At 41.3% G+C, this 12,051-nt stretch overlaps 1 protein-coding gene and 1 non-coding gene across 2 annotated transcripts in view; one reads left to right on the top strand and one right to left on the bottom strand.

The window, feature by feature from the left end:
* The window catches only part of LTA4H (leukotriene A4 hydrolase), a 30,516-nt gene extending 22,315 nt beyond the window's left edge, over nucleotides 1-8,201 (bottom strand). Inside the window, exons 1-2 of the mRNA XM_048835530.1 lie at nucleotides 8,010-8,201; nucleotides 3,936-4,066 (exon numbers count right to left, since the gene is read on the bottom strand). Coding sequence (XP_048691487.1) covers nucleotides 3,936-4,066; nucleotides 8,010-8,162 — 284 coding nt within the window. The 5' untranslated portion in view covers nucleotides 8,163-8,201. The remainder of the gene's footprint in view (nucleotides 1-3,935; nucleotides 4,067-8,009) is intronic.
* A 260-nt stretch (nucleotides 8,202-8,461) lies between these two features.
* TRNAD-GUC (transfer RNA aspartic acid (anticodon GUC)) lies at nucleotides 8,462-8,533 on the top strand. Its single transcript has one exon. It is a non-coding gene; the product is annotated as a tRNA-Asp (tRNA).
* Nucleotides 8,534-12,051: the final 3,518 nt, after the last annotated feature.

Here is a 12,051-nt window from a genome sequence, read left to right as displayed (position 1 = left end):
GCAAAGAGCAGTGGATAACGCAAATGCTGATATACTAACAAGAGATCTAAGATACAAAGAACAATTTCTGCATGCTAGCTTTTAAAAATAAATAAATAAAAATCACTGCTGTTAGTGGTTATACTGAAGTACTTGATCATTACCCCATTTTATGAAAGTTCCTAGATTCACAAATGTGAATCTCTTTGAAATCAACCCTAATAATAAATTAAAATGAATGGTAGTTAAACTCAGAGAAGTTGAAGCAACTAGTCAAACATTTTAGATAGATCAGCCAAATAGTTTGCAGTATTATCAGAACAAATAGACTACTATTATTTAGTAACCCAAAAATTAATTTGAATCATTATATTGTAGACATGGTTATGACTAAGCAGGGTGGATAAAAATCAATAATTTAAAAAAAAAAAAACCAAAAAACAGATTTTATTTAAATTGGATTTTTTTGATAAAATGCTTTTTGAGGAAAAAGCCTATGTAAAGATAAATTTTAATTAAGATACATTATAGCTCAAAGATATCTCATCATGGAATAGGGATTATAAATTCCAATTCTATAATATGAGAAAATATATTCATGTCATGTTTAAGAAAAGTTTTGTAAATGAGTTCCAATAGTCCATGGATTAGGGACCCAATCTTATGGGGCTCCTGTATAGATTATTTAAGTTAATCTTTCTATCTACCCAACAGGACTCAGTGCTCAGTCTAGAAGATACCATCAGAGAGGCTAAGTTTTGCAGTTCTCAAACTGTGGCTTTGTGTCACCAGAGATAACATGCTGGTTAACAGCAAAAATGTTTTAAAATCAATAAAGAATATATCAAGGTGAGAAACAACAGACCTCAACCCTATTGTCCCTCTGCAAATTTGTGTACACAGTCAGTCAATCCCTTACTTCTCTCTAAAAGCACAAACTTTCAAAAAGTTCAATGAACAGAAGATTGGTGGGGGCGGAATAGATCTGGACAAGGAGAAGAAGTCTGGAGATAAATGTGATAAGGGAGGGACAGGCAGCAGAAACAACAGTGAAATTGTTTGAGCAGCATATTCCAGAATGCACTTTTATCTAGAAATCCATGATTAAAACCCAGTCTTCCTCATCAATTTGATTTAAATCAAATCCACCATGCGACTAAGTGCTTCTGCTTATAGCTATAGCTCATTCTTCCATATCACTGTTTTGTTATACCCCCATCACCACACCCAAACCAGGTTGTATCTAAAACCAATTTCTCTCTATAGGTGCTGTAAAGTGCACAGCTGGGCTGGGACAGCTGCTTGTTTCTCTTAGAGTCTAGCCCAAAGCCACAGCTACCAGCTTTCCAAGAAGTATGAGCCAGAGGAGACTTTCTTCGAAGCTTATCAATAACGTTTATGTTTAGCCAAAGGAGTCACTGCTGTGCAACTCCTTTCTCTCCCATTTTACCCACAAAAATAAAGATGAGACCATTACTTCCACAATCTGCCCAGTACCCACTGGCTCAGGGAGTGAGAGGTGATTACTAAGGCTGTCAAAAAAATTAATTGCGTGATGGATCGCACTGTTAAACAATAATAGAATACCATTTATTTAAGTATTTTTGGATGTTTTCTACATTTTCAAATATATTGATTTCAATTACAACACAGAATACAAAGTGTACAGTGTTCACTTTATTTTTAATTACAAATATTTGCACTGTAAAAGACAAAAATAGTATTTAATTGACCTACTAAAAGTACTGTGGTGCAATCATGAAAGCTCAACTTACAAATATAGAATTATGTACAATAAAAACCTACCTTCAAAAATAAAACAATGTAAAAAACTTTAGAGCCTACAAGTCAAAAACTTTAGAGCCTACAAGTCCATGTCCAGCCAATCGCTCAGACAAACAAGTTTGTTTACGTTTGCGGAAGATAATGCCGCCTGCTTCTTGTTTACAATGTCACTTGAAAGGGAGAACAGGCCTTTGCATGGCACTGTTGTAGCCAGCATCACAAGATATTTACATGCCAGATGCGCTGAAGATTCATATGTCCCTTCATGCTTCAACCACTATTCCAGAGGACATGCATCCATGTTGATGATGGGTTCTGCTTGAAGCAGCGCGGACAGACGCATGTTCATTTTCATCATCTGAGTCAGATGTCACCAGCAGAAGGCTAATTTCCTTTTTTGGTGGTTTGGGTTCTGTAGTTTCCTCATCAGAATGTTGCTCTTTTAAGACTTCTGAAAGCATGCTCCATACCTGAGCCCTCTCAGATTTTGGAAGACATTTCAGATTCTAAAATTTTGGGTCCAGTGCTGTAGCTATCTTTAGAAATTTCACATTGGTGTGGTCTTTGCATTTTGTTAAATTTGCAGTGAAATTCTTTTTAAAATGAACAACGTGTGCTGGGTCATCATTTGAGACTGCTATAACATGAAATATATGGCAGAATGTGGGTAAAACAGAGTAGGAGACATACAATTCTCCCCCAAGGAATTCAGTCGCTAATTTAACTAACACATTATTTTCTTAACGAGTGTCATCAGCATGGATGCATGTTCTCTGGAACAATGGCCAAAGCATGAAGAGGCATATGAATCTTTAGCGCATCTGGCACGTAAATATCTTGGGACACCACCTAAACAGTGCCATGCAAATGCCTGTTCTCACTTTCAGGTGACACTGTAAATAAGAAGTAGGTAGCATTATCTCCTGTAAAAAAAAAAAAAAAAAAAAAAAAAGAAAAGAAAAGAAAAACAACCTTGTTTCTCTTACCGATTGGCTGAACAAGAAGTAGAACTGGGTGGACTTGTAGGCTCTATAAAGTTTTATATTGTTTTGTTTGAGTGCAGTTATGTAACAAAAAACCCTACATTTGTAAGTTGCATTTTCATGATAAAGAGATTGCACTACAGTACTTGCATGATGTGAATTGAAATATACTCTTTTGTTTATCATTTTAACAGTGCAAATATTTGTAATAAAAATATAAAGTGAGCACTGTACACTTTGTATTCTGTGTTGTAATTGAAATCAATATATTTGAAAAAGAAGAAAAACATCCAAAATTACTTAATACATTTAAACTGGTATTCTATTGCTTAACAGTGTGATTAATCATAATTAATTTTTTTGAGTTAATCGTGAGAGTTAACTGCAATTAAATCAACAGCCCCTAGTGATTACCATGACCCAAACTTGTGTTTCCAGAAATAGTGGCCAGTTTTGATGACGTAAAACAGACAATTTCAGTAACCAGTCTAATTCAAACCAGGCAAGTCCAATATACAAAATACAGCTTTCAGCTTGGGTACATCACACAGCAAATATGGTAGGGTCTCAGTTGTTAAAGACATTGCAACAGTTGTTTGGCAGTGGCTTTTTCACTTAACATTTTAAAGAAGCTTTCTGAAAACTAATTCATTCTCAACTGAGCTGCCAAAACCTGAGGAGTTCAGATTCTTAGGGTTTTGCATTTGCACAGCTGTAATTGATGAGCTGAACTTGCATTCTTTGTATTCTCATATTCCCAACTGACTACAATGGCAACTTGGGGTTTGCCAGGAATGCAAGAAGAGGCCCCTATAAAGAGCAAAGAATACAAAGACTGCAACTCTATACACCACTTTAGGCATTAGTGATGTTGGCAGAAAATCTTGGGCAGTCCCCCTTCTTACCAAGCTTGCAGCAGAGACACATCAGGGCTAGAATTCAGGCCTTGATGAGTGAAAACACTTAGGGTTAGGGTTAACTATAAAAGAAACTCATCAGCACAATTCTGAACAAAAGCAAACTTGCACAAACCAGCCAGACTACAAATGTGATCACTTATGGGAAGTGCTAGACTGTTTGAAATACTTGGCACTTTTTCAGTAAATACTTTAGCATGCCACTTTTGTAGATAGACTATCCCTAGCAGGTCTGTACAAAGAGGAGGAGGACACAAACAGGTACGCATACCTTCTCAGTTCAAAAGGAAGAGTGATTTCCAATGGTGTCCCTTTGAAACTGTGTCTTTGTCCAAGAGCAAATTTTGTTTCCTGTCCATTAACTGCCACTTTAGATATTTGAAGGTCCTTTGTATCCAAAGCCTGTAACCAAACAAATGTTAGGTGCTGACTACAAAACACATAAGTAACACTTTAAACTCATAAATAAAATATATCTTTCCAGGGCAGCTTGGTGTTCTTGAAAGTGTCTCTGCCTAATGAATTAGTTCAAACATCTAGTAACCATGTTAAATCTAGAGTGGAAAAGGATTTGTTGAAGTCAACAGCACAATTTCTTAGCTCTGCATTTAATGCTGTTCCTGTTTTTTCCCCCCCCGGAATGCATTAATTTAATTTCACCACATCTGTGACTGAGAGACTATGGATATGGCTAGACATTTCAGTGCAGACATACCCAGCGGAGGACCCATCAGTTCAGAGCAGAGCAGAATTACCTCCCATATCTTACATATAACCCTCCTCTTAATACACCCCAGAATATTGGCCTTTTTCTCAACTGCATCACATTGTTGACTCCTATTCAATGTGTGATCCACTATAAGCCCCCAGATCGTTTCTAGCAGTACTACCACCTAGCCAGTTAGTCCCCATTTTGTAGTCGGGCATTTGATTTTTTTCACCTTAAGAGCAGTACTTTGCACTTATCTTTACTGAATTTCATCCGGTTGATATCAGACCAAGATCAAGATGATCTTTGTCAAGATCATTTTGAATTCTAATCCTGTCCTTCAAAGTGCTTGCAACCCTTCCCACCTTGGTGTCATCTGCAAATTTTATAAGCATACTATCCACTTCTTTATCCAAATCAGTAATGAAAATATTGACTAGCATGAGACCCAGGACTGACTCCTGTGGAACCCCACTGGATACACCCTCCCACTTTGACAGTAATCCAGTGTTAACTACTCTTTAACTATGGTCTTTCACCAGTTGTGCACCCACCTTATAGTAGTTTTATCTAAGCCACATTTCTCTACTGTGCTTTTGAGAATATCATGTGGGACGGTGTCAAAAGCCTTACTAAAATCAAGATATAGCTCATCTATTGCTTCCCCCATCCACTAGGCCAGTAACCCTATCAAGAAAGAAAATTAGATTGGTTTGACGTGACATGTTTTTGACAAATCTATGCTGGCTATTTCTTATACCATTATTATCCTCTAGGTAACTTACAAATTGATGATTTAATAGTTTGTTCCAGTATCTGACCTATAATTCCCTAGGTCCTCTTTGTTCCCCTTTTTAAAGATAGGTTCTACATTTTCCCTTCTTCAGGCCTCTGGAACGTGACCAGTCCTCTAGAAGTTCTCAAATATCATTGCTAAGGGTTCTTAGATGGCTTCTGCTTGTCTGTAAGTACCGTAGGATTAATTTCATCAGGCCCTTTTGACTTGAATACATCAAGCCAGGGCTGTCCCTAGGAGGGTGCAGGGCCCGGGGCATAGGCACTGAGTTTCTATCTGCTGGGGGGCGGGGGAGGGGGTGCTTCCCCTAGCTCTGCTCAGGTCCCGCCCTCACTCCATCCTTTGCCCCAAGGCCCCCACCCCGCCTCTTCTCCACCCAGTTCCACCCTCCCCCCGAGTGTGCTGCACCCTCCTTCCTTCCTCCCAGGACCTCCAGACACACTGAAGCGGTAGGCACTGGGAGGAAAGGGAAGGCACTGATCGGCAAGGCAGGAGGCATGTGGGGGGGGAGATGTTGGTAGGGGGGCCCCCAATTTGCCATAAGCTAGATTTAGAGCCATCCCTAGGTTATCTAAATAGTCTATAACCTGTTCTTTGCCTGTTTTGGCTTGCATTTCTTACCCTCCCCCCTTGTTAATATTAATAATGTTGAGTATTTGGTCACTATTAACCTCTTTAGGGAAGACTGAAAGAAAATAGGCATTAAACACCTCAGCCATATATTGAGGTCATCAGCTCACCTTCCATTCTAGGACCTACATTTTCCTTTATCTTGTTCTTAATGCACTCAAAGACAATGCCTGAAATAATGGTTGCCATCATATGCTAGTTAAGGGATGCTAACCTATGAGTGTATGGCTTATACTGCATAAAATGTGCACCAACAATCAGGGTGGATTTGATTTAAAGTAAATCGAGTCTTCCTGACTAGTGATTTAAATCAATTTGATCACAGTGGATAAAAATCAATGATTTTTAAAAAAATTTACATTTTAAAAATCCGATTTAAAAAAAAATCAGATTTTTTGGATAAAATGCTTTTTTGAGGAAAAAGCCTATCTAAAGATAGTTTTAATTAAGATACCTTCGAGCTATAATGTATCTCATCATGGAATAGGGATTATAAATTCTAATTCTATAGTATGAGACAATATATTCATGTCATGTTTAAGAAAAATTTTGTAAATGAGTTTCAATAGCTCATGGATTAGGGACCCAATTTTAGGGGGTTCCAGGAGCTTCTGTACAGATTATTTAGGTTAATCTTTCTATCTATCCAATGGGACTCAGTGCTCAGTCTAGAAGATACCATCAGAGATGCTTAGTTTTGCAGTTCTGAAACTGTGGATTTGTGTCTCCAGAGATAACATGCTTGTTAACAGCAAAAATGTAAATAAAAAAAAATAGAAAAGACCGCAACCCTATTGTCCCTCTGCAAATTTGTGTACACAGAGTCAATCCCTTACCTCTCTTTAAAAGTGCAAAATTTCAAGAAGTTCAAGGAACAGAAGATTGTTGGGGGTGGAATAGATCTGGACAAGGAAAAGAAGTCTGGAGATAAATGTGATAAGGGAGGGACAGGCAGCAGAAACAACAGTGAAATTGTTTGAGCAGCATATTCCAGAAGTCTTGAGGTCTTTCTGAGTGTAGCCTTCATTGATTTGAGATCTACCATACCATTCGCTCACAAGAAGAGAAAACCTAGAATGGCAGGAGGCCACAAAAGAGACCCAGTTTGGGAGTATTTTAATGAAGTTCCTCTACCTGTGGGTAAGACCGGCATGCGTACAAAATGCAAACAGTGCAACAAAGAAATCCAAGGCCTGGTTGCCTGGACGAAACATCATCATGAGAAGTGTTCCTTCTCAGGAGGAAGCTGCATTGAAAATGATGAAAGGAACATGTCTGCACAGGCAGGTTTTTTTGGTTGGTCAACTTTTTTATTTCATATACTTCTTTCTTAAGGACTGCCTGTCTTCCTTCTGGACTACTCTTGAATTTCTCATGTTTGAGAAAAAAAATATAGTTGTTATTCTATGGTACTATTCCTAAATTGGGTCTCTTTTACGGAACTCATTTGCACAACTTTTCTTAAACATGACAGGAATATATTGCCTCACACTCCAGAATTAGAATGTATAATCCCTATTCCATAATGAGATACCTTTGAGCTATAACGTATCTGAATTAAAACTACCTTTAGACAGGCTTTTTCCTCAGAAAGCCTTTTATCCAAAAAATCCGATTTAAACAAAAAACCCAAGAGCCGCATTTTTTTTTATTTAAAAAAAAAATAAATCTGATTTTTATCCCCCCTGGTTCTCGCTGCACATTCACTCAGTCTCACCTCGGGATCGAGAGCCCTGCCCACCTAGCGGTGATTTCTCAGCCCGAGGCCAGCGTTACCCTCCCAGGGGCCCAGAGCACATCGGTCCCGGAGGCACCAGGCGCGGCGCTGAGCCGGCGAGAGCGATCCCCGGGGGCGCCCAGGGAACGCGGGCCCCGCCCGGCGCCTCGAGGCGGCCCAGGCCGGACAGGAGACCGGGGCGCGGCGGGCAAAGCGCTGCCCGCAGAGGGGCCCCGCCGTGGGGGCGGGGGAGAGGGATGGACACGCGGCCCCTCTCGCATCCAGCCCGCCCGCGGCCCCGCCCCACAGGGCGCGGGCACTGCCCGGACTCCTCACCCTCCGCTCACAGCCCAGCCGGGGGGGTTAACCCCCGCCCCAGGCTCCCAGCCCCGCGCCGTCCATCGGGGGGGGGGGGGGGGGGCAATGCCATTCCCCGCCATTCCCGGGCAGCCCGCCCGGCGCCAGGACCCCAGCCCCCAGGCCGGGCCGTTACCAGGCACCGCAGCCCGTCCCGCCCGGCCCGCACGGTGAGGGCCGCTGTGCCCCGCAGCGTCCGGCTGCCGAAGTCCACGCGGCAGCGCAGGTAGAGGTGCTGCGTGAGATGGTCGGCGGGGGAGGCGAAGGAGCTCGGGTCCGACTCCGCCATGGCTCAGGCTCGAACTCGCTGTGGCGGCGGGGCAGCGCTGGCGGGTAGAGTCAGGGGCGGGGCCGCGCCCGGCGAGGGGCCGCGCGAGGCCCCCTGGGAAGGGTAGTTCCGCACTGCTGGAAAAGGGGCTGAGGAAGGGCCTTGAAGGACAATAATGCCCGTGGTGCTTTGCGAGAAGCCGCGCCCAACGCCTTCTGGGGAAGTTTTGGTTGGATACCAGGGACTACTTAAGAGCTCCACCCACTAGGGGTGAGTAGAAAAGGATTTAGGGGTTGAATGCGAAGCGAGTGTTATATAGCTCCTCGTTAGTATAGTGGTAAGTATCCCCGCCTGTCACGCGGGAGACCGGGGTTCGATTCCCCGACGGGGAGGTGACATTTTTTTCCCCTGGAGACCCGGAGCCGGTGGCCCATTAGCCAGTAAGGCCCCGATCCCCAGCTTTGCAGCGCACGGGCTGTGTCCTGCAAAGCTGCCTCCCGCCCTGTTGGCAGCGCGGGGCGGGACGGCCGTCCCGCGCGCTGGCTCTGGCAGCGCCCTCGCCCATGAAACCAGAGGCAGCGAAGCAACCAGGATCGGATGCAGCGACTTGGCTGAGGCTGATGATCGCTGCTGCTAAGCGCAGCGCTCAGCCACCTAACCTGGCTTCTAGTTACTGGCTGGGCACGGGCCCGGTGCTTGGCGCTGTACCTCGCCCAACAGCAGGGCTCCCTTCGCAGGTTCGCTGCCCTGGTCAGTTCCAAACCCAAGTCTCTGTTTCACATGCCCCATAGGACTGAAATTCCACTTTCTTTGCTGCCTGCTCAAAGGGCGATTTTTAGACTTTTTTGAGAGTTCAGGTTTTTTTCTCTTCAAACCATGCTTGCCCCCTTTCCCCAGGAGGGTACCTCAGAAAAGCTGAACTTAAAAACCTCTAACATGATAGATCACTAGCAGTAAATGTCTGAATACAGATTTTTTTTTTTTAAATATACATATAACAAAGGTTTGGAAATGGGGGGTTAAGTGTGCACAGAAGAAAAGGTTAAAATTTAGCGGCCTACTTTAAGATTGATCGGTGTGCACAGATAGTTCATTTTGTAGCTTCAGGAATTTACCAAGCTCAGCTGTTGAACTGGAGGAAAATAGAGGGAAAGTATTTTTGTATCTAAATAACAGACAGCTGAATAAGTTTTAGTTAAACTTTCCAGAAACATTTGCCTTTTGCCTGAAACCAAGCTTGGAAAATTTCAGCCCAAAAGGAATCTTTGGGGCAGTTATGAGTGACTGAGAAAAGGAGCCTTAAGATAGAACTCAACCTTAATTATTTAAGATAGAACTTAAATTATAAAGACTGTTCCCCAAAGTCATAGTAATACAAGTATATTGACTGAATTCGAAAGGAACTTGTGCGACAAGTAATCAGGATTTTAACTGCCTTCTAGGCCAGGATATCCACTCTACCTATTTATGATTAACAGGCCACTTTCTGTTTCTAATATAAAACTGCACCTGAATTAGACCTTAGGGAGGGGTTTATCTAAGAAGGTGTAAGTTAGGCTTTATATAGACTTGAAGTGAGTCTCGATGTGCCATGTTAAATTTGCATTTAGTACCCTCACGACAGACTTCTCCAGAGACAAGTCCATAGTATATATAACACCTTTGAAAGGTAGGTGACCAGTAGAGTTGGTCCAGATTTTTTTAAACGAGTAATTTTTCATTGAAAAATACTGATTAGTCACAAATCAAAACTGTTCATAAAACCGGGTCAGTTAGACAAATTTCCCAAATAAAAAAGTGTTGAGAAAAAAGTTTAAATTGTTGAAATATTTTGGTATTTTCAAAATAAAAGATTTCCGTTCTCTGGATCAAAATGATTGTTTAGAAATTTTCAGCTAAATAGACTGAAAAAAGTTGAAATCAAAATTGAAACAAAATGTTTCTATTGACCCAAAACAAAATTTCATTTTGTTTAGTTCATAAATATTTTTGAGATTGATTTTTGTCCCATTCAAATGCGGGGAGGAGGGAAGGTAATCAAACTCTCACATATTAGTGGGAGGGGAAGACAGTTTCCCAGTCATCTCTTGTGATCAAAGACATACATGAAACCAGGAGTTGTGTGGATTTTGGGGGAGCTCATAAGTGACAAGCCCAATTCTAATTTGCTTGTTTTCTGAAACTCTTTTTGAGCTGAATTTTTCCATGATTTTTTTCTATCTGAAGATGAATTTGAGCAAAAATGGTTCAGTTATTTTGAGCATGAGAATATTAAAAAGATTCCCCCATAAGATGTAAGTAACCTTTCTACAAGATCTGTGAAGTAGGCTAATATATTGTCTTAACTTTATAGACCCAGCCACCAGATCATCATTGAAAATATAATTTGCCACCCCTACCCCAATAAATTTGCCTGAATTAGGAGTGCTAAACAAATTATTCTGTACCAAAAGTGACAGACATTAAGATGCTATCATGGTTGCACAGTTCAGCATTCAAGTTAAGACATACCACAGTAATGATTGCATGTATATCTCCATTCCCTAGCTGCAAAACGCCTTGGGGGTGAAATTTATTCCTATGCAGTGCCCTAGTATAAGATACACACACAATGCTTCAATTCTCAAAATGGAATTTAAGTAGAGCCTATATCATGTGCTGGCCCTCTGCCCAGGAGTAAATTCCATCCAAGGCACACAGGAAAGGTGGTCCCTGCAGCAAGCTTCTTATTGTGTCTACAGTAGTAGGAACACTTATGAGTTTCACTACTCGTGCAGTTTGGGTGAATAAACAATGTGATTGGAGCTGGCTGAAAAATTGAAGTCCCCTCCTGAGAAAAATTTTGCATTTTTTGAAAAAACTTTCATCCTGAAGTGGGACAGAGGGGCAGAAAATGAAACTAACAAGTCTTCCAGGCAGGCAGCTAGGAATCTGTCAAATTCCATTTTGGTTCTCCTGAAACTCTTTTTCTTGAAATCTGTTCACATGAAAAGTTTAATGTGAGGATAGCTATGAGCTCTGCATTCCTTATACTCCACTTGTACCTTAACTTTCTGGCACCTTGAGTCATTTTTTTCTCAACTTAAGTTCTTAGGTTTTTTGAATGGCTCCTCGTCCCTTATCCTCACAAGTTTCTGGGGCTGATACCTGTAGGCAGCCATTCTGAAATTGATTATTAAATTTATTATTGTCCATACAGCTAATTTTTGCTTGATAATATTGAATAACCAAGTGAATGTATGGGTAACAAACTAGTTGTAAAGATGATTATAGTAAGATCAAAGATATGACAGATTATATTTTGCCTCATGGTCTTTATCACTGGTATTTGTCAGAATGACACTTGCAAGGCATTCACTAGCTTTCTTAACACCCCCAGAAAAGTGCAGCATAAGAATGGTGAACTGGCAGCTAGGAAACAAGCTATCTAATCCACTGTTGTCTATTGATTTTGCTACATGGAGTCATGATGATTTCTTGTATGTTTGGTGGACACCAAGACCAGTAGTTGAGATGCTGGTAGGAACTCTGTCTGCCTACCCAACATGTATTTTGAGAAAAATGAAGGTTGGTCATTGCCATAGACTGACTAATTTTTACCCACTGCTGTCTAGATTCTGGTTTTCCCTAAGGCGAGAAGGAAGAAAGCATTGAAGAATTTCATCTCAATATGAAAAAATGTCAACCTATCACAATTAACATCTGTCCACTATTTCCTTCCTTTGGCAGCTAATGCTTTCACAACACAGCTGCACTGAAGATAGTGGTCAGCACAAAAAAACCACATAGTTCCTCTGCATTTTAAATTTGTTATGGGACACATTTCAAAGGTTCCATTAACTTTAAGGAGTGCCACATACTTATCTGAGAGCAGAATCTGATCCCAAGCATTTAAAATTTATTTCCAACA

This window comes from Caretta caretta, chromosome 1 (assembly GCF_965140235.1).
Source record: "Caretta caretta isolate rCarCar2 chromosome 1, rCarCar1.hap1, whole genome shotgun sequence".
NCBI classification, from domain to species: Eukaryota; Metazoa; Chordata; order Testudines; family Cheloniidae; genus Caretta; species Caretta caretta.
The sequence above is the reverse complement of the archived record's forward strand: the minus strand, read 5'-3'. Positions and strand labels throughout refer to the sequence as shown.